General features: G+C 38.1%; 1 protein-coding gene across 8 annotated transcripts in view; it reads left to right on the top strand.

Moving 5' to 3' along the window:
• Positions 1 to 21,767, top strand: part of CEP83 (centrosomal protein 83) — a 140,822-nt gene that overhangs the window by 57,764 nt on the left and 61,291 nt on the right. For all 8 annotated transcript variants that reach the window (XR_011483205.1, XR_011483204.1, XR_011483203.1 and 5 more), the window contains 2 exons: positions 17,341 to 17,433; positions 20,122 to 20,253. Coding sequence is in view for 2 of the 8 variants with exons in the window: in XM_070454330.1 (XP_070310431.1) it covers positions 17,341 to 17,433; positions 20,122 to 20,253 (225 nt within the window). In the remaining 6 variants the exon portion in view is untranslated. The remainder of the gene's footprint in view (positions 1 to 17,340; positions 17,434 to 20,121; positions 20,254 to 21,767) is intronic.

The raw sequence follows: 21,767 nt of genomic DNA, 5'->3' as shown, positions 1-21,767 counted from the left end.
GGAAAGACTAGAGATTTCTTCAAGAAAATTAGAGATACCAAGGAAACATTTCATGCAAAGATGGGCTCAATAAAGGACAAAAATGGTAAGTACTTAACAGAAGCAGAAGATATTAAGAAGAGGTGGCAAGAATACACAGAAGAACTGTACAAAAAAGATCTTTACCACCCAGATAATCATGATGCTGTGATCACTCACCTAGAGCCAGACATCCTAGAATGTGAAGTCAAGTGGGCCTTAGGAAGCATCACTACGAATAAAGCTAGAGAAGGTGATGGAATTCCAGTTGAACTATTTCAAATCCTAAAAGATGATGCTGTTAAAGTGCTGCACTCAATATGCCAGCAAATGTGGAAAACTCAGCAGTGGCCACAGGACTGGAAAAGGTCAGTTTTCATTCCAATCCCAAAGAAAGGCAATCCCAAAGAATGCTCAGACTGCTGCACAGATGCACTTATCTCACACACTAGTTAAGTAATGCTCAAAATTTTCCAAGCCAGGCTTCAACAGTACATGAACCGTGAACTTCCAGATGTTCAAGCAGGATTTAGAAAAGGCAGAGGAACCAGAGATCAAATTGCCAACATCCGCTGGATGAAACATTGCTGGAGAAAGCAAGAGAGTTCCAGAAAAACATCTATTTCTACTTTATTGACTAAGCGAAAGCCTTTGACTATATGGATCACAATAAACTGTGGAAAATTCTTCAAGAGAGGAGAATACCAGACCACCTGACCTGCCTCTTGCAAAATCTGTATGCAGGTCAGGAAGCAACAGTTAGAACAAGACATGGAACAACAGACTGGTTCCATAGGAAAAGGAGTACGTCAAGGCTGTATGTTGTCACCCTGCTTATTTAACTTACATGCAGAGTACATTATGAGAAATGCTGGGCTGGAAGAAGCACAAGCTGTAATCAAGACTGCTGGGAGAAATATCAATAACCTCAGTATGCAGATGACCCTTAAGGCAGAAAGTGAAGAAGAGTTAAAGAGCCTCTTGATGAAAGTGAAAGAGGAGAGTGAAAAAGTTGGCTTAAACCTCAACATTCCGAAAACAAAGATCATGGCATCCGGTCCCGTCACTTCATGGAAAATAGATGTGGAAACAGTGGCAGACTTTGTTATTTTGGGCTCCAAAATCACTGCAGATGGTGACTGCAGCCATGAAATTGAAAGACATTTGTTCCTTGGAAGAAAAGTTATGAGCAACATAGACAGCAGATTAAATAGCAGAGACATTACTTTGCCAACAAAGATCCGTCTAGTCAAGGCTATGGTTTTTCCAGTGGTCATGTATGGATGTGAGAGTTGGACCATAAAGCTGAGCACCAAAGAATTGATGCTTTTGAACTGTGTTGTTGGAGAAGACTCTGAGAGTCCCTTAGACTGCAAGGAGATCCAACCAGTCCATCCTAAAGGAAATCAGACCTGAATGTTCATTGGAAGGACTGATGCTGAAGCTGAAACTCCAATACTTTGGCCACCTGATGCAATGAACTGACTTACTGGAAAAGTCCCTGATGCTGGGAAAGATTGAAGATGGGAGGAGAAGAGGACTACAGAGGATGAGATGATTGGATGCCATCACCAACTCAATGGACATGAGTTTGAGTAAACTCTGGGAGTTGGTGTAGGACAGGGAGTTCTGGTGTGCTACGGTGCATGGGGTCACAAAGAGTCGTACACATCTGAGGAACTGAACTGAAGATGACAGCTAAATGATACTAATGGAAAAATAAGTCTCCACAAAGGAAAAAACAACACTGAAATCGGTCTTGTGAGGTCTCTAACTATGGTAAAGACTACTTCATAAGCAAGTTACTAACAACAAGCAGACACATTAAAAAAAAAACAAGTATCTTCCTCCCTTCTCCCTCTTTCTCAAAGCCGACATACTCCAGACACAGAATTAGAGGATTAAACTGATGCCAAATTAGGAGGAAATTATGCTGTGTCTTAGATTTTTAATGGAATTACTGCCACTACTTGTCTCAAAACAAACCTAAAAGAATGCTTCATCATATAACCATCTGTGTTTCATTACCTACATTAAATCTATAAAAACAAATCTTCAACACTCCAACATTTGTCCTATTAAATATTATAATACTATACAGACAAGTTTTTTCAAAGAATGCTTTGATTTAATGGGGCAAATATCACTGTACCAGAGATTCTTAAGAAATTAATGAGAAACTGAGTAATAAATTTTGCTCTGAGCTTCCTAGCAGCCAAATAATACAGGAAATATATGGGCTACACAGTTTGCATTACCAGGCACAAAGAAAGGATGTATATGTTTGATAATTATCAAAAATACATAAGATGACTCCCATTTTTTAAGGAAAGGTTTTGTTAACATGTCACATAATAACAATGTAATAGCTAACTTGTTCTAACCACTTATGACATCAAAGCATTGTATGAACAATGTCTATGCATTGACTCACTGTACCTTTAAAATTATCCTATGAACTAGGCACTCTTTTCATCCCCAATCACTACAACTACACAAGTGATGCAGAATATTCTTTAAATGAATGTCTTTTATATTGTTTTTCTATGAAAGTCAAAGAGATAATAAATCTTAAATCAGAAAAGGCATTTTGCAAATTGACAATATAATAACATGTGTATTTTTAAAATAATCATCTTTCATAAAACCTTGACTGAAGTATTTCTTGCTGATTTTACTTTGTTGAATTTACTTACCTTTACTCAACTCACAGTTTGTACAAATTGCAAATACCCATTAAGCAAATAACTAAATTGCTTCAATATGTGTATTTATGTATAGATGTTTCTTCCAGTTATTTTTGCCAGGTAAATATCACACAGAAACCAGATATGTTTATATTGAAAAACAGAAACTTCACCAGATAAATTTTATTTATCAGCAAACATTTGGGAAGTTACCACATGGAGAAATACCTAGAGTTTTTTTGTGTAGGTCCAAGGGACACAGGTGGCGCTAGTGGTAAAGAACCTGCCTGCCAATGCAGGAGACATTGAGATGCATGTTCAGTCCCTGGTTTGGGAAGATCCAGTGAAGGAGGGCATGGCAACCAACTCCAGTATTCCTGCCTGGAGAATCCCCTGGTCAGTAGAGGCTGGTGGGTTACAGTTCATAGAGTCGCAAAGAGTTGGACAGGAAGGAAACGACTTAGCACACAAATACACAGGCAAGGAACACTACAAGAAACAATAGGAAGGCTATAGGGAGGATGATTTCATTTCAATATGAAAGAAAATGCTTCACATACTCCAATCCATAAATGGAAGTGGATCACTTTACAAGGTTCTCTAGGTTCTCTAACACTGAGAACAGTGAAGCACAGAATGAAGAGCCCTGTGTCATAGACGTTTGAAATAGGAATTCTGCTTTGAAATTTACTGCCTCACAGTTCTGGAGCCCAGAAATCCAAAATCAAGTTGTCAGCTAGGCCATGTTTCCTCTGAAAACTGTAGGAAGAATACTTCCTTGCCTTGTCCTAGCTTCTGTTGATATGCTGACAATCCTTGGCATTTCCTGGCAGCTTGCAGGACTTCAACTGCTACTTCTGTCATCATAGGACATTCTCTCTGCCCCACCCTACTCCCCACCCACGTATTTCTGTCTACCCTCTTATAAGGACGTCAGTCATATTTGATTAACGGCCCATCATACTTTAGTATTACCTTTTCATCTGCAAAACCCTTTATTTCCAAATAAGGTCACATTCTGAGGTACTGGGAATTAAAACATATCTTTTGAGAGGACACAACTCAACTCACAGCAGATATGAAAGAGTACTAGACTATCAACTCTAAAATACTAAGGCTCTATCTATCTAGGTACCTATGAAACAACAAGTACAACATATATGAATAGAATAATTCTGACTCGCTCATTTATTTATTCATGTCCTTCATATAGAAAATGCTTGCTAGGCACCATCTTAAGCACTACAGAAACACTAAAAACAATTCCTGCCCTCATGGAGTCTGTATTCAAACAGAATAAAAATTGCCATCATTTATGAGTATCTACTGTGTGCCAGACACTATACTAAAAATATACAGGTTATTTTTATCTCATCAGTCCTCACAACAATCCCTGTTAGAAAACAATGTTTATGCCCTTTATCACATGAGAAAATGAAGGCATAAAAATGTAACTGTTTGCTGAAGGTCATAACCTTCCTGATGAAATGACCCTTTTGGGGTTATAAAAATATTCTTTTTATCTTTCATAATAATCTTTGTCTTGAAGTCTATTCTATCTGATATTAATATAGCCACTCCAGTCTTTATAGGCTATTTTGTATGTGCTTGTTACAAATAAGCATGTCTACATGTTACTTTCAAGAAACAGAATAATTACATTTTCAATGTCTGAAAACAGTAATTTGAATACCTTTGGTTTAGTGCCCAGAGATTGCATTCATGTAGGACTCAATCTTTGCAAAACAAATTAATCTAACAATTCTAAAGGTTCAAATTTTATTTCCCTCTTCAACTCGTGTTTCTGAGATTTTTAAACCTAAATACATTCACCAAGGAATGAAACAGTAAGCATGGTGGAGGCTAAAGTGGTGGTATTCCCAACAATGGAAGATTTCAGGAAGATACTGAACAACAAACACTGCTGTCAAAGGAACCCATGAATTGGATGACACTGGCATACTGTATTGCATGACATGAAAGATGGCTTTAGACTCTATCAACCCATGCCTCCAATATTAATAAAACCTTACTGTTATAAGCACTAGATAAGCAGAAATAAACAGTTGGTGCTATTGAGTGATTGCAGGCATATGTCACAACTAATACCTACTAATTTGAAATGTGATGGGTGGTGGTATTGTGTAGCTGCACAGTTATGTCTGACTCTCTGCTATGCCATGGGCTGCAGCACACCAGGCTTCCTTGTCATTCACCATCTCCTGGAGCTTGTTCAAACTCATGTCCCTTGAGTCAGTGATGCCAACCAACCATCTCATCCTCTGTCGTCCATTTCTCCTCACAGACTTTAGTCTTTCCCAGCATCAAGGTCTTTCCCAGTGAGTTGGGTCTTCGCATCAGGTGGCCAAAGTATTGGAGCTTCAGCTTTAGCATCAGTCCCTCCAATGAATATTCAGGTTGATTTCCTTTAGCATTGACTATTTTGATCTCCTTGCAGTCCAAGGGACTCTCAAGAGTCTTCTCCAACACCACACAGTTCAAATACATCAGGTCTTTAGCGCTCAGTCTTCTTTATGGTCCAACTGTCACATCCGTACATGATTACTGGAAGAACCATAGCTTTGACAAGATGGACCTTTGCCGGCGAAGTAATGTCTCTGCTTTTTAATATGCTATCCAGGTTGCTCATAACTTTTCTTCCAAGGAGCAAGCGTCTTTTAATTTCATGGCTGTAGTCACCATCTGCAGTGATTTGGGAGCCCAAGAAAATAAAGTCTTTCAAGATTTCCATTTTCCCCCCATCTATTCGCCATGAAGTCATGGGATCAGATGCCATGATCTTAGTTTTTTGAACATTGAATTTTAAGCCAGCCTTTTCACTCTCCTCTTTGACTTTAATCAAGAGGATCTTTAGTTCCATTTTGCTTTCAGCCATAAGGGTGGTGTCATCTATACATCTGAGCTAATTGATATTTCTCCCAGCAGTCTTGATTCCAGCTTGTGCTTCGTCCAGCCCAGCATTTTGCATGATGTACTCTGCAGATAAGTTAAATAAGCAGGACAAAAATACACAGTTTTGACATACTCCTTTCCTTGTTTGGAAACAGTCTGTTCTTCCATGTCTAACTGTTGCTTCTTGACCTACATACAGGTTTCTCAGGAGGCAGATCAGGTGGTCTGGTATTCCAATCTCTTGAAGAATTTTCCAGTTTGTTGTGATCCATACAGTCAAAGGCTTTGGCATAGTCAATAAAGCAGAAGGAGATGTTTTTCTGGAATTCTCTTGCTTTTTTGATGATCCAGCATATGCTGGCAATTTGATCTCTGGTTCCTCTGCCTTTTCTAAATCCAGCTTGAACACCTGAAAGTTCATGGTTCACATACTATTGAAGCCCGGCTTGAAGAATTTTGAGCATTACTTAACTAGTGTGTGAGATAAGTGCATCTCTGCAGTAGTTTGAGCATTCTTTGGGATTGCCTTTCTTTGGGATTGGAATGAAAACTGAACTTTTCCAGTCCTGTGGCCACTGTGGAGTTTTCTAAATTTGCTGGCATATTGAGTGCAGCGCTTTCACAGCATCATCTTTTAGGATTTGAAATAGCTCAACTGGAATTCCATCACTTCCACTAGCTTTGTTCATAGTGATGCTTCCTAAGGCCCACTTGACTTCACGTTCCAGGATGTCTGGGTCTCAGTGAGTGATCACACCATTGTGGTGATCTGACTCATGAAGATCTTTTTTATACAGTTCTTCTGTGTATTCTTGCCACCTCTTCTTAACACCTTTTGCTTCTGTTAAATCCATACCACTTCTGTCCTTTATTGTGCCCATCTTTGTCTAAAATGTTCCCTTGGTATCACTAATTGTCTTAAAGAGATCTCTAGTCTTTCCCATTCTTTTGTTTCCTCTATTTCTTTGCATTGATCACTGAGGAGGGCTTTCTTATCTCTCCTTGCTATTCCTTGGGACTCTGCATTCAAATGAGTTTATCTTTCCATTTTCTCCTTTGCCTTTCACTTCTTTTCTTTTCACAGCTCTTTGTAAGGCCTCCTCAGACAACCATTTTGCCTTTTTGCCTTTCTTTTTCTTGGGAATGGTCTTGATACCTGTCTCCTGTACAATGCCTTGAACCTCCATCCATAGTTCTCAGGCACTCTGTCAAATCTAATCCCTTGATTCTATTTGTTACTTCCACTGTATAATCATAAGGGATTTGATTCAGGTCCTACCTGAATGGTCTAGTGGTTTTCCTTACTTTCTTCAATTTAAGCCTGAACTTGGTCATAAGGAGTTCATGGTCTGAGCCACAGTCAACTCCCAGTCTTGTTTTTGCTGACTGTATAGAGCTTCTCCGCTTTGGCTACGAAGAATATAATCAATCTGATTTCAGTATTGACCATCTGGTGATGTCCATGTGTAGAGTCTTCTCTTGTGTTGTTGGTGTTTGCTATGACCAGTGCATTCTCTTGGCAAAACTCTATGAGACTTTGCCCTGTTTCATTCTGTACTCCATGGCCAAGTTTGCCTGTTACTCGAGGTGTTTCTTGACTTCCTACTTTTGCATTCCAGTCCCGTATAATGAAAAGTTTTTTTGGGTATTAGTTGTAGAACGTCTTGCAGGTTTTCATAGAATGGTTCAACTTCAGCTTCTTCAGTATTACTGGTTGGGGCATAAACTTGGATTACTGTGATATTGAATGGTTTGCCTTGGAAACGAACAGAGATCATTCTGTCATTTTTGAGACTCTATCCAAGTACTACATTTCGGACTCTTTCCTTGACTATAAAGACTACTACATTTCTTCTAAGGGATTCTTGCCCACAGTAGTAGATACAATGGTAATCTGAGTTAAATTCACCCATTCCAGTCCATTTTAATTCACTGAGTCCTAAAATGTCAACGTTCACCCTTGCCATCTCCTGTATGACCACTTCCAATTTGCCTTGATTCATGGAGCTAACATTCCAGTTTTCTATGCAGTATTGCTCTTTACAGCATTGGACTTTATTTCCATCACCAGTCTCATGCCCAACTGGGTGTTGTTTTTGACATCTTAAGGACTTAAAAATTCATTATAATGCAGAAATACTGGTGAGAATTTTTTCAGCTTTTATTATTTATTTGACTGCAGTGGCTTTTCGTTGCTTAGTGCAGGCTTTGTCTGTCTGCAGAGAGCAGAGCTGACTCTTGGTTGCAGTGCTTGGACTTCTCATTGTGGTGGCTTCTCTTGCTTTGGAGCACAGGCTCTGGGCACGTGGGGCTCAGTCGCTGTGGCCTGCGGGCTCTAGAACTCAGGCTCAGTAGTTGTATGCATGGGCTTAGTTGCTGCATGGCGTGTGGAATCTTCCTGGAACAGGGCTCGAACCCATGTCCCTTGCCTTGGCAAGCAGTTTCTTATGCACTGCACCACCAGGGAAGTCCTCAACTTTTATATATAAATGGTGTTTAAAGATACTTCTGTTGAGTTTTGAATTCTGGGTTGACAGTTTTTCCCCTTAATACTGTAACATGTTGCTCTTTTGTCTTCTCACTTAAGTGTCACCTAAGACATTTGTTGTCATTTTTATCTTTGTTCTATTTATGTAATATATCTTTTTTTCTTGTCAGCTCTTAAATTTTTTTCTTTATTGCTGGTTTTCAGTAGTTTGGTTGACTTCTCATTGGACATTTCTTCATGTTTCTGGTATCGAGGTTTTTTGAGCTTCTTGGGTCTATGAGTTTATAGTTTTCATCAAATTTAGAAAAATTTTAGATACTGCTTTTTGAAATATTTTTTTCTGCCTCCTATTTGATTTCCTTTGGGAACTGCTTTTAGGCCACTTAAAGTTCTCCCATAATTCACTGATGTTGTCTTTATCTTTAATCTTTCTTGTCTCTCTATTTCATTTGGAACAGTTTCTGTTTTCATGTCTTTCAAGTTCTCTAATCTTTTTTCCTGCAGTGTCTAATCTGCTAGTGATTTCATAGTGTATTTTCCATCTCAGAAATTGTAGTTTTTATCCTGAAGTCCAGTTTTGATCTTATTCATGTTTTCCTTGACATGTTTATTCTTTATTGTAACTTCATGTGTAATTCAGTTATAATAACTATTTTAATGTTTTTGCTAATGTTAAGATCTCCATCACTTGGGGTGGTTTTTGAGTGGTTTTCTTTTCCTATTGTAGATATTATTAGACTGGTGCAAAAGTAATTGTGGTTTTGCATTGTTGGATTTGCTGTTTGATATTGGAGTACATTCTTAAATGTGGTTATGTTATACATTATTGTGCATTTCTTGCTTAATGTTTTTTCTAATGAATTATTGCTTGCTGCTTATTTTATATGTATTTTACACTATGGATTTAATATTAGACAAAAACAAATTCCAGTGATTTTCTTATTCAAGTTGAAAATGGGTCATAAGCAGTGGAGACAGCTCACAACATCAACAGCACATTTGGCCCAGGAACTGCTAATGAACATATAGTGAAGCAGTGATTCAGGAAGTGTTGGAAAGATGATGAGCCTCTTGAAGATGAGGAGAGTAGTGGTCGGCCATTGGAAGTTGACCAACAGCCAGATGAGAGAATCATCCAAGCTGATCCTTTTACAACTACATGAGAAATTGCCCGAGAACTTAGCGTTGACTGTTCTTTGGTCGTTTGGCACTTGAAGCAGATTGGAAAGGTGAAAAAGCTTGGTAAGTGGGTGCCTCATGAGCTGACTGCAAATCAGAAAAATTGTCTTGAAGTGTCATCTTCTCTTGTTCTACACAGCAACGAACTATTTCTTGATCAGATTGTGACGTGTAATGAAAACTGGATTGTATACGAAACGTTGGTGACAACCAGCTCAGCAGTTGGACTGAGAAGAAGCTCTGAAGTCCTTTCCAAAGCCAAACTTGCACCAAGAAAAGGGTCATGGTCACTGTTTAGTGGTCTGCTGCTGGTCTGATTCTCTACAGCTTTCTGAATCCCAGCAAAATCATTACATCTGAGAAGTATGCTGGGCAAGTTGTTGAGATGCACCAAAAACTGCGGTGCCTGCAGCCAGCATTGGTCAACAGAAAGGGCCCAGTTCTTCTCTGTGATGGTGCCCAATTACATGGTGTACAACCAGTGCCTCAAAAGTTGAACCAACTGGGCTACTAAATTTTGCCTCATCTATACTATATTCACTTGACCTCTTGCCTGCCAACTGACTACCACTTCTTTGAGCATCTTCACAACTTTTTGCAGGGAAAATGCTTCCACAACCAGCAGGATGCAGAAAATGCTTTCCAAGAGTTGATTGAATCCTGAAGCACTGATTTTTTTTGCTACAGGAATAAATGTATTTCTCGTTGGCAAAAGTATGTTGATTATTATTATGTTCCTATTTTGATTAATAAATATGTGTTTGAGCCTAGTTATACTGATTGAAAATTCAGGGTCCAAAACCACAATTACTATTGCACCAACCCAGTCTTTTTTTCACGCTTCTTTATATGTCTGCTAAATTAAGAAATATTTTTTATTTGTATTTAAGTTCTATGTGTACAGCATTATGGTTCAACATCTGTTTGCACTACAAAGTTATTACCCCCGACAATTCTAGTTACCATTCATCACCATACAGTTGATTCCCTTCATCCAAATCACCTATCTCCCAACTTCCTTCTTTTCTAGTAACTAGTATCTGTTCTTTGGATCTGTTAGTTTGTTTTTGTTTTGTTTATCCATTGGTATGTGCATGTGTTTGTGTTTTGATTCCACATATAAATCAAATCATATGGTATTTGTCTTTTTGTCTAACTTACTTCACTTAGCATCATACCCTCAAGGTCCAACCATGTTATAAATGGCAGGATTTCATTCTTTATGGCTGAGAAGTATTTGTGTGTGTGTATGTATTTCATGTTCTCTTTATCCTTTTATCCATCAGTAGACACTTATGTTGTTTGCATATTTTGGCTATTGTAAATAATGTTGTAGTGGACACAAAAATTCATATGTCTTTTTGAATTAGTGCTTTTGTATTCTTTAGATAAATACCCAGAAATGGAATTGTTTTTAATTTTTTAAAGAAACCTCTCTGCGTTTTCCATAGCTGCTGCACCAGTTTACATTCTCACTAATAGTTTAACAGTCTCTGCTCAGCATACTCACTGACACTCATTATTTGTTGTTCTTTTGATAATCATCATTACTTACAGGTATGAGATGATATCTCATTGTGGTTTTTGTTTGCAGGTTCCTGATAATTAGTGATGTTAAGTATCTTTCATGTACTTGTTGGCCACTTGTATGTTGTCTTTGGAAAAATATCTGCTCAGATTCTCTGCCTATTTTTAAATTGGGTTGCTTGGCTTTTTGGTGTTGAGTTGTATAAGTTCTTTAATATATTTTGGATATTAACCCCTTGGTAGTATATGATTTGCAAATAATTTCTCCTATTCAGTAGGTTTCCTTTTGTATTGTGTTTGGTTTCCTTTGCTGTGCAGAAGCTTTTCAATTTGATATTTGTTTGTTTTTGCTTTTGTTTCCCTTTCCTTTGGAGTCTAATCTGCTAAAACATTGGTAAGAATTAACATTAATGAGGTTACCACCTGTGTTTTCTTCTATAAATATTATGGTTTCAGGTCTTGAATTCACATCTTTATTTTGAGTTAATTTGTGTATGGTATAAGATAGTGGCCTGGTTTTATTCTGTTTCATGTGTCAGTCCAGTTTTCTCAGTATTGTTTATTAAAGAGACTATCCTTTCTCCATCATGTTTCGTTCTTTGCTTGTTATAAGTTAATTATCTATATATACATGGGTTTATTTCTGGGCTCTCTATGTTCTGTTCCATTGACCCACATATCTGTTTTTGTGCCAGTACCATACTGTTTTAATTACTGTAGCTTTGTAGTATAGTTTGAAACCAGAGAATATGATACCTCTGGCTTTGTTCTTATTTCTCAAGGTTGTTTTGGCTATTAGAGTCTTTCATGGTTCCATACAAACTTAAAAATTATTGTAGTTCTGTGAAATCTGCCATTAGAATTTTGTAAGGGTTGCACTGAATCTGTAGATTGCTTTGGTTAGTATGCATATTTTAACTATTATTTCAATCCATGAGTATGAAATATCTTTCCATTTTTTAGTATCTTCAGTTTTTCTCATCTGTGCCTTACAGTTTTCAGTGTACAGGTTTTTCACGTCCTTGGTAAAATTTATTCTTAGGTCTTTATGCCTGGTAAATATTTATTGGTTTCTAGACATTATGAATTTTATTTTGTTGAATGCTAGATATTTTTGTATTCTGGTAAATATTCTTGATCTTTGTTTTGGGACACAGTTCTTTGGAAACAGTTTTGTCATTCTGGGTCTTGCCTTTAAGATTTGTTAAGTGAGAGAAGTTTAGTGTTTAGTGCTGATTATTTCTCACTGCTGTGACTCTTTTGAGTATTCTACTCATATCTCTATGAAATGAAGCTTTAAGTGTGGCTTCTGGGAGAGGGAACTCTACATGAGCTCTGAGTAGTCCATTCTTCTAATCCTTTCAGGTGGATTTCTTCCTGACCTTAGGTATTTTCCTTACATGCATGTCCTGATCAATACTGAATGAGTTGAGAGGTCATTTTGCAGATCTCCATCATTTTCTTTACCTGCTACCCTCCTCTCTGTTACTCAGTCTTTGACTCTAGCTACACTAGTCTCCCTGGAGCCTTGGTTCTGTCTCCTTAAGTTGGGGTCCATCAGACTCTTCCTTTGTCACAGCCTGGAAGCTTTTAGCAAAGCTCAGCTTCTTTGTTTTCTGTCTTTTAGGGATATTTGTTGCTTCATCATGTGCAGCGTCTTGAAAACCATTGTTTGATTTTTGTTCAATCTTTGTTTCAGACAAGGGAGTAAAGCTGGTCTCTATTCCATCTGCTGGAAGTGAAAGGACTTTTGTTTTAATTAACTTTTAATTATAGAAATCTGAAGCAACTACAAAAATATAGAGAGTGGGATGATGCATCCCCATGTACCCATCACCAGTTACATATGTAAGCATCCGTAATTACCCTCTTGGAGCCAGTGTTGTCTTGTCTTCTAACATACTGCCTCTCTCTCTCAACCCCCCTGGATTATTTTGAACCTAATCATATCATCTCAACCCTAGATATGTTAGTACATTTCTCTACATTTCTCCTGAGCAGTTCCTTGGAGGCATAGCCACAATACTGTTTCCATATCTAAAAGTACTTTTCTTAAAACCTTTTAATGTTATGTTTTCTTTAAGATATTCCTAATATTCTCACAGTTTTGTTTCCTTGTTTTTAAAGTTGGTTTGTTTGAAAAAGGATCCAAATAAAATTTATATATTCTTTTTAAATTATTGGGTTGGCCAAAAAGTTCATTTTAGTTTTTCCCTTACAGCTTACAGAAAAACCTGAATGACCTTTTTGCGCAGCCCTACAGCCAGATGGTAGGAGGGGTGAAATTGCATTTAGAATCAAACCCCATACCTGCCAGAGATGCTCAGAGGGCTCAAACAAACCCCAGGACCCAGAGACCCCACAGAGATTGAGACAGAACTGTGTTTGAGTGTCTCCTGCAGAGGTCCAGGTCAGCAGTGGACTACTACAGGGGCAGGGGCTCTGGATGCAGCAGACCTGGGCATTGCATAAGTCCTCTTGGAGGAGGTCGCCATTAACCCCACCACAGAGCCTCCAGAACTTACACGGGACTGGGAAAACAGGCTCTTGGAGGGCACAAACAGAACCTTGGGTGCACCAGGACCCAGGAGAAAGGAGCAGTGACTCCACAAGAGACTGACCCAGACTTAGCTGTGAGTGTCCAGGAGTCTCTGGCAGAGGTGTGGGTCAGCCGCAACCTGCTGGAGGGCGGGGGCACTGAGAGCATGCATGGGATGTTTTGAAGAAGGTCACCATTGTCTTCATCATCTCCACCATAGTTTGGCCCCAGGTAGATAACCGGGAGAGAACACAGCACTGCCCATCAACAGAATATTAGAGTAAAGATATACTGAGCATGGCCCCGCCCATCAGAATAAGACTCAGTTTTCCCCTGAGAGTCAGTCTTTCCCATCAGGAATCTTCCATAAGCCTCTTATCTTTCTCCATCAGAGAGCACACAGATTGAAAACCACAGTCACAGAAAACTAACCAATCTGATCACATGGAACACAGCCTTGTCTAACTCAATGAAGCTATAAACCATGCCATTTAGCGTCACTCATCCAAGATGGACATGTTGTGGTGGGGAGTTCTGACAAAACGTGGTCCACTAGAGAAGGGAATGGCAAACCACTTCAGTATTCCTGCCTTGAGAACCCCATGAACAGTTTGCAAAGGCAAGAAGATAGGACACTGAAAGATGAACTCCCCAAGTCAGTAGGTGCCCAGTATGCTACTGGAGATCAGTGGAGAAATAACTCCAGAAAGAATGAAGAGATGGAGCCAAGGCAAAAACAACAGCCAGTTGTGGATGTGACTGGTGATGGAAGGAAAGGGCAATGCTGTTCAGGGCAATATTGCATGGGAACCTGGAATGTTAGGTCCATGAATCAAGGCAAATTGGAAGTGGTCAAACAGGAGATGGCAGGAGTGAACGTTGACATTTTAGGAATCAGCAAACTAAAATGGACTGGAATGGGTGAATTTAACTCAGATGACCATTATATCTACTACTGTGGGCAAGAATCCCTTAGAAGAAATGGAGTAGTCATCATAGTCGATGAAAGAGTTCAAAAAGCAGGACTTGGATGCAGTCTCAAAAGCAACAGAATGATCTCTGTTTCCAAGGCAAACCATTCAGTATCACAGTAATCCAACTGTGCCCCCGGACCAGTAATGCTGAAGAAGCTGAAGTTGAATGGTTCTGTGAAGACCTACAAGATGTCCTACAACTAATACCCAAAAAAAGATGTCCTTTTCATTACAGGGGACTGGAATGCAAAAGTAGGAAGTCAAGAGATGCCTGGAGTAACAGGCATATTTGGCCTTGGGGTACAGAATAAAGACGGGCAAAGTCTCAGAGTTTTGCCAAGAGAATGCACTGGTCATAGCAAACACCCTCTTCCAACATCACAAGAGAAGACTCTACACATGGACATCACCAGATGGTCAACACTGAAATCAGATTGATTATATTCTTTGCAACCAAAGATGGAGAAGCTCTATACAGTCAGCAAAAACAAGACTGGGAGCTGACTGTGGCTCAGATCATGAACTCCTTATGACCAAATTCAGACTTAAATTGAAGAAAGTAGGGAAAACCACTAGACCACTCGGGTAGGACCTGAATCAAATCCCTTATGATTATGCAGTGGAAGTGACAAATAGATTCAAGGGATTAGATTTGATACAGTGCCTGAGAACTATGGATGGAGGTTCAAGACATTGTACAGGAGACAGGTATCAAGACCATTCCCAAGAAAAAGAAAGGCAAAAAGGCAAAATGGTTGTCTGAGGAGGCCTTACAAAGAGCTGTGAAAAGAAAAGAAGCGAAAAGCAAAGGAGAAAAGGAAAGATCTACCCATTTGAATGCAGAGTCCCAAGGAATAGCAAGGAGAGATAAGAAAGCCCTCCTCAGTGATCAATGCAAAGAAATAGAGGAAAACAAAAGAATGGGAAAGACTAGAGATCTCTTTAAGACAATTAGTGATACCAAGGGAACATTTTAGACAAAGATGGGCACAATAAAGGACAGAAGTGGTATGGATTTAACAGAAGCAAAAGGTATTAAGAAGAGGTGGCAAGAATACACAGAAGAACTGTATAAAAAAGATCTTCATGAGTCAGATCACCACGATGGTGTGATCACTCACCTAGAGTCAGACATCCTGGAACGTGAAGTCAAGTGGGCCTTAGGAAGCATCGCTATGAACAAAGCTAGTGGAGGTGATGGAATTCCAGTTGAGCTATTTCAAATCCTAAATGATGTTGCTGTGAAAGCGCTGCACTCTCTATGCCAGCAAATTTGGAAAACGCTTGCTCCTTGGAAGAAAAGTTATGACCAACCTGAACAGCATATTAAAAAGCAGAGACATCACTTTGCCAACAAAAGTCCATCTAGTCAAAGCTGTGGTTTTTCCAGTAGTCATGTATGGGTGTGAGAGTTGGAGTATACAGAAAGCTGAGCGCTGAAGAATTGATGCTTTTGGACTGTGGTGTTGGAGAAGACTCTTGAGAGTCCCTTGGACTGCAAGGAGATCCAACCAGTCCATCCGAAAAGAAATCAGTCCTGAATATTCATTGGAAGGATTGATGCTGAAGCTGAAACTCCAGTACTTTGGCCACCAGATGCGAAGAACTAACTCACTGGAAAAGTCCCTGATGTTGGGAAAGATTGAAGGCCGGAGGAGAAGGGGACAACAGAGGATGTGATTAGATGACATCACCGACTTAATGGACATGAGTTTGAGCAAGCTCCGGGAGTTGATGATGGACAGGGAGGCCTGGCGTGCTGCAGTCCATGGGGTCACAAAGAGTCTGACACGACTGAGTGACTGAACTAACTAAAACAGTTACTTTGCACTTTGGACTCAATTATTAGTCTCTTGACATCACGAACCATTTTATAAGAGGAACTTTCTCTTTGGTTTCTCTAGCCCCATTCACTGCTTCTCCTTCCCAAAGCCACCAGTTTTCTCCTACCAGCAGTTTTGATCCATCTTGCTTCTTCCTAAAATGAACATATGATGTTACCATTCTTAAGCTCAAAAACCTTCAATGAATAAACAAGGTGCAGAAAAATGTGTATGGTATGCCTTTCTTTCTGTAAAAATTGAGCGTAGTATATGTGCTTATGCATTATAGACTGCCTCAAGAAAGCTACAAAAGTTACACTGGTTGGTTTCTAAGAGGGAAGCAAGATGACTGAAGTGAGAAAAAGACAGATTTTTCCTATTATATTTTATTTTGTTTGAATTATTTTATTTATGTAATTATGTTTATTCATTTTAAGTAAAAAGGAAAGATTTTAAATAAGTATGGAATAAGTTATAAGAGGATAAACTTGGTATTCAGGAACCTTCTACTCTATGGCTCCCCTTTCCCTTTTGTTTCCAGCCAGGATGCACGTCACCTGGGCAGTGTTTAACAGAATTTTCAGCATGGTCTTGGTTGTTACAGAGTCTGGAGATTACTACCAGTATTGACTCAGGGTCTCAGAATTCTGAATTTCCTGTAGTGCTTAGTGTGGTTCTACCTAAAATGCCTTTAGGCCACCTTTGAGCATCATTTTTCTCCCTAGTGAATCTAATATTTTATCCATTCTTTGATTTTGTGTTCTACGTAAGTTTTAGTTTTCCTGTTCCTTTGATGTGCCATTCTTTCTGTACTGAATATCTTTTTTGTTCATCTTGTCTGGTCAACCTGTATTGCCTGTTTTTAGGTATTAATATGTGTAAATTATTTTTCACTTGAGATTTTGAACTAATTATGGGGAGAGACATACTTCCTGGTAAATTTTTGTAATCTTTATGAAGTTTGACTCTGTGTGTTAGTCTGTTAATCTCTGAGAGCTTGAAATTGAGTTTTATTGTTTCAGGTAATGGTTCCTTTTATATAATGATTACTGTAAAATTAAGTATATTGTGACATTTCTGTTAGTTGAATTTCACTTTATGATTAGGGGAGAGGCTTCAAAATTTGTCTAATTCCTGAATTTAATATTTGTGATTTTGTATTTAGAATTGTTTGTATTTCTCCACGTATTAGGTATTAACTCCACAAAAGTTGGAATTGTTACGAGCCCAAATACAACAAGAGCTGGAAACTCCAATGAGAGAACGTTTTAGGAATCTAGATGAAGTAAGTAATTTGTATTTATATTTTCATTAGACTGTGAAAGGCTTGATGAGAAAAGCATCATTTTCCTACTCAAAAGCCCTGCAGTGGCTTCCATTCTTACTCAAAGTCCTTATAGTGCCCTTCAAGACTGCACAGGATAAGACCCTGTTCCTCCATCCACATTAACCTTATTGGTGTTGGCACTCTAGAAATGGTGCCATTCGAGGCTTTGCCGTAGCTATTACTCCTGCCATGTATCTCTTGGTTAACTTTCTCATCTTCAAGGCAGTTGAAATTTCACCTTCCCAGTGAGGCCTACTTTGACCTACTGCCTCCATTTAATATTGCAGCCTGACTTTCCCATCAGTCTTTAGATGTTTGGATGCCCATTTACTCTGCTTTACTTTTAATTTTTCTCTAATATTTATAATCTTCTGAATATGCTATATGTTTATTGTATTTGTTTTAAAATTTTTCTCTTTACAACTGCTAGAATGTAAGTTGCATGAGAAGAGGAACCTTTATCTGTTTTTGTTGACTGTTATAGTCCGAGTTGTTGAAACTCTTAGCATACAGCAGGTGCTCAATTAATGTTTGTTGAATGAAAGAATGAATTTCAAGCAACCTCAGAAAAGTAAAAATTTGTTAGTTTTTCTTCAAATTGAGATGTCTCCTCATATGCAATGTTAGTATAATGTGACTAATTGTTTAATAAAGGAACAGGAAAAGATGACAAATACTGACTATATTAGGTAACTATGCTAGACATTTTATATGTTACTTTATTTAATAAATATGCTGAATCTTATAGATGCAAATGAATATTGTCCCCTTCACAATGGACCCCTTTGGAAAGTTGTAGTCTAGTGATACTGCCATTGCACAAAATAGTTGTGGAATCCTCTTTTCTAAATGATTTTCTGGCTTGATAAAGTCATTTTTTGAATATCATCCTCGTTGGTAACCAAAGCATTACAGTTTAGTAGTAGTAAACTATTTTTTGGACTCCAAAATTACTGCAGATGGTGACTGAAGCCATAAGATTAAAAGACGCTTACTCCTTGGAAAAAAAGTTATGACCAACCTGAACAGCATATTAAAAAGCAGAGACATTACTTTTTCCAACAAAGGTCCATCTGGTTGAGGCTGTGGTTTTTCCAGTAGTCACGTATGGATATGAGAATTGGACTATAAAGAACATCGAAGAATTGATGCTTTTGAACTGTGGTGTTGAAGACTCTTGAGAGTCCCGTGGATTGCAAGGAGATCCAACCTGTCCATCCTAAAGGAAATCAGTCCTGAATATTCATTGGAAGAACTGATGCTGAAGCTGAAACTCCAATACTTTGGCCAACTGATATGACGAACTGACTCATTGGAAAAGACCCTGATGCTGGGAAAGATTGAAGGCAGGAGGAGAAGGGGACGGCAGAGGATGAGATGGTTGGATGGCATCATCAACTCAATGGACATGAGTTTGAGTAAACTCCGGGAGTTGGTGATAGACAGGGAGGCCTGGCGTGCTGCAGTCCATGGGGTTACAAAGAGTCGGACACAACAGAGAGACTGAACTGAACTGAGTAGATTTAAATTTGGGATATAACAAAATCACTTAAACCTGAGTTAGATGATCAAGTTAAGTGAAAGGATTTTTTTTTTAATCAAAGTATGTCCATAATAAAATTATGAAACCCACTTTCTTGGTCAATAAACTGACTTAGAAATCTTTCAACTGAAGATTTACAGTGAGCAGAGTATTTTAGGAGGCATGCTTTCCTTACTAATTTCTTGATGCATGTTGAAATAGTGTCTCCCACTTCTTCTTGCTCTGTTGCCTAAGTTTTTGTTGGGATTCAGAATGCCATCAACTTTTTAGTGTTAGGGAGCAGAATTGGATCATAGGTATTGCATGTGTTGTTGGTTAGTCAGGAGGGTTGACGTTATACTTCAGACTGGTGTGTTGACTTGGACTATCATTATAACATTTGATTGAACCTTAGGTTACTATGCTAGGCATTCAAATAACTATTTACATACTTAGAATTCATCCTTTCTGACTTTTAACTGGGTATTTTATGTTATAGAATTAGTTTTTATTTTTATTATTTTTTAAAATTCGAATGTAGTTGCTTTACAATATTGACTGTACAGCAATGTGAATCAACTGTATATATACGTATATACCCTTATATACCCTCCTTTTTGAGCTTCCCTTCCACTCCCACCCCCCATTCCATCTCTTTAGGTTATCACAGAGCACTGAGGTGAGCTCCCTGTGCTATATAGCAGCTTCCCACTAGCTAGCTATTTTACACATGGTAGTGTAAATACTTCAGTGCTACTCTCTCACAGAATTAACTTCTAAAATCTATTTTGAAAGGTGTGCTACATTCTTAAATATTATTTTATTAAGCCCAGAAGTCAAAACTTGGGACATGCTACACATTTCTATTATGAGAATCAATGAGGAAATGAGATTAATGATAATTTGCTTTATTAATACCTTTTCAGGAGTGTGCTAATTCTGTTTGTAGCATTCTTGTCATGAGGACTTTTCCAAAGTTTGTTTATACTTCTGTTAAGCTTATTTTTTACTTTTAGATTGGCTTTCAGTATAAAACAGTTTAAATTTTTTGCAAAAGTGATTTTTGAAGTAACTATAAGTTTCATTTTTAAATTTGTGATAAATTACAATCTTTTTAAATTTAGGAAGTGGAAAAGTATAGAGCTGAGTATAATAAGCTTCGCTATGAACATACATTTCTCAAATCAGAATTTGAACACCAGAAAGAAGAATTTGCACGTATTTTAGAAGAAAAAGAAATAAAACACAAGTCAGAGGTGAGTGACTGATTATCCTGGTTTAGTCATTATGCTACTAATCAATAAAATTTTATGATTATATATTTTTTGTGAATCCCAACTTAGAGCTGATTGCATAATTGTTTTATTGGCTAATAATTATATGACTAATATTTGTCATTATTTTCATCTGCTCTGTAGCAGCATTTTTCTTGTGAATGTTCTTTTTTGACTTAATTTTTCTTCTTTCCCTCTTTCCTTTTTCCTCAGTAATGAAGATACATAACCACAGAGACAAACTTCTCTTTGCAAATACAGTTTATCTGTGTGATTGCTTGGTTAGCAGTGTCCCCCTCTACTTATTAAAATCAAAGCATATTCAGGAGAGCTCTGGCTGTCAGCTGATGCTCCTTATTTCTACTGATAAAATTAAGGAATTTATGCCTTAGGGAGTGCCCATCATCCCCAAGATTGTGCCCCTAACCATCACTGTGTTCTTTCTGACATCTACAACCGTAACAATGCCTGTAGTCTACAACCGTATTGTGTGTCTGTTGAGTTAGGTGGCCTCTGTGCTCATTTTGTGGTTTGTCTCCTAAACTTGCCAAAAGTGAAATTTGTGTTTCTTATTCTTCATGTTATTTTTAGGTGATTTTTCAGGATGGAAAGAGAGAGGTAATAGTTTTATCCTGCTATGTTCCCTGGTGGCTCAGATGGGAAAGAACCGGCCTGCAATGCAGGAGACCCAGGTTCAATCCCTGCACGGGGAAGATCCCCAGGAGAAGGAGATGGCCACCCACGCCAGTATTCTTGCCTGGAGAATTCCATGGACAGAGGAGCCTGGCAGGCTACAGTCCACGGGGTCGCAAAGAGTGGGACAAAACTGAGCAACTAACACACTTTCATTCAAATAAGAATTTAATGCTAGTTGAATTTATAAAAAATTGCTTGTTGTCTGTAGTTATGGGGAGTGTTCTGTGTACAAACACATCTTCATCATATATTTATTGCATTGTCTTTATTTGGAATTAAGAGCTAAAATATACTGTCCTTCCTTTAACATTTACTAGTTAGATCAAACTGATTTCTTTTTATTAGTGAGCAAATTGCTCCATGATTATTATTTTTTTTTTTTTCTCCATGATTATTTGAAATGTAAGAGGTTGAATGAACTTCAGATTATTTGAGTCCACTAAGAATTTGGTACTAAAAAACTAAAAATAATTATAATAGTCTTTTTCATTAAAAAATTATTTATGGCTTTTTTTTTTTTAAAACATTGGATCTCACTTCTGTTATGGTCAGTGAGATGGGGCAGGACTGTCTTATTTTCTCCATTTTAAATGGAGACAGTGAAGCACAAGATAAGGGACTTGCCCAAAGTTTCACAGAAACTCATTAGCCAAGTTAACAGAACTCTGGTACCCCAACTCCCAGCCCAGAGTTTTAAATTTGAAATTACTAATGATTTGAGGTTGCCATGTTAATTAGGGGCCATCAACCACTGTAATGTTGTAGAGAAATGAGTTGATTCATATAAGATTTTGAATCCG

The sequence above is a fragment of the Odocoileus virginianus genome, chromosome 24 (genome assembly GCF_023699985.2).
Source record: "Odocoileus virginianus isolate 20LAN1187 ecotype Illinois chromosome 24, Ovbor_1.2, whole genome shotgun sequence".
Lineage (NCBI taxonomy): Eukaryota > Metazoa > Chordata > Mammalia > Artiodactyla > Cervidae > Odocoileus > Odocoileus virginianus.
This window is presented reverse-complemented; position numbering and strand designations above follow the sequence as displayed.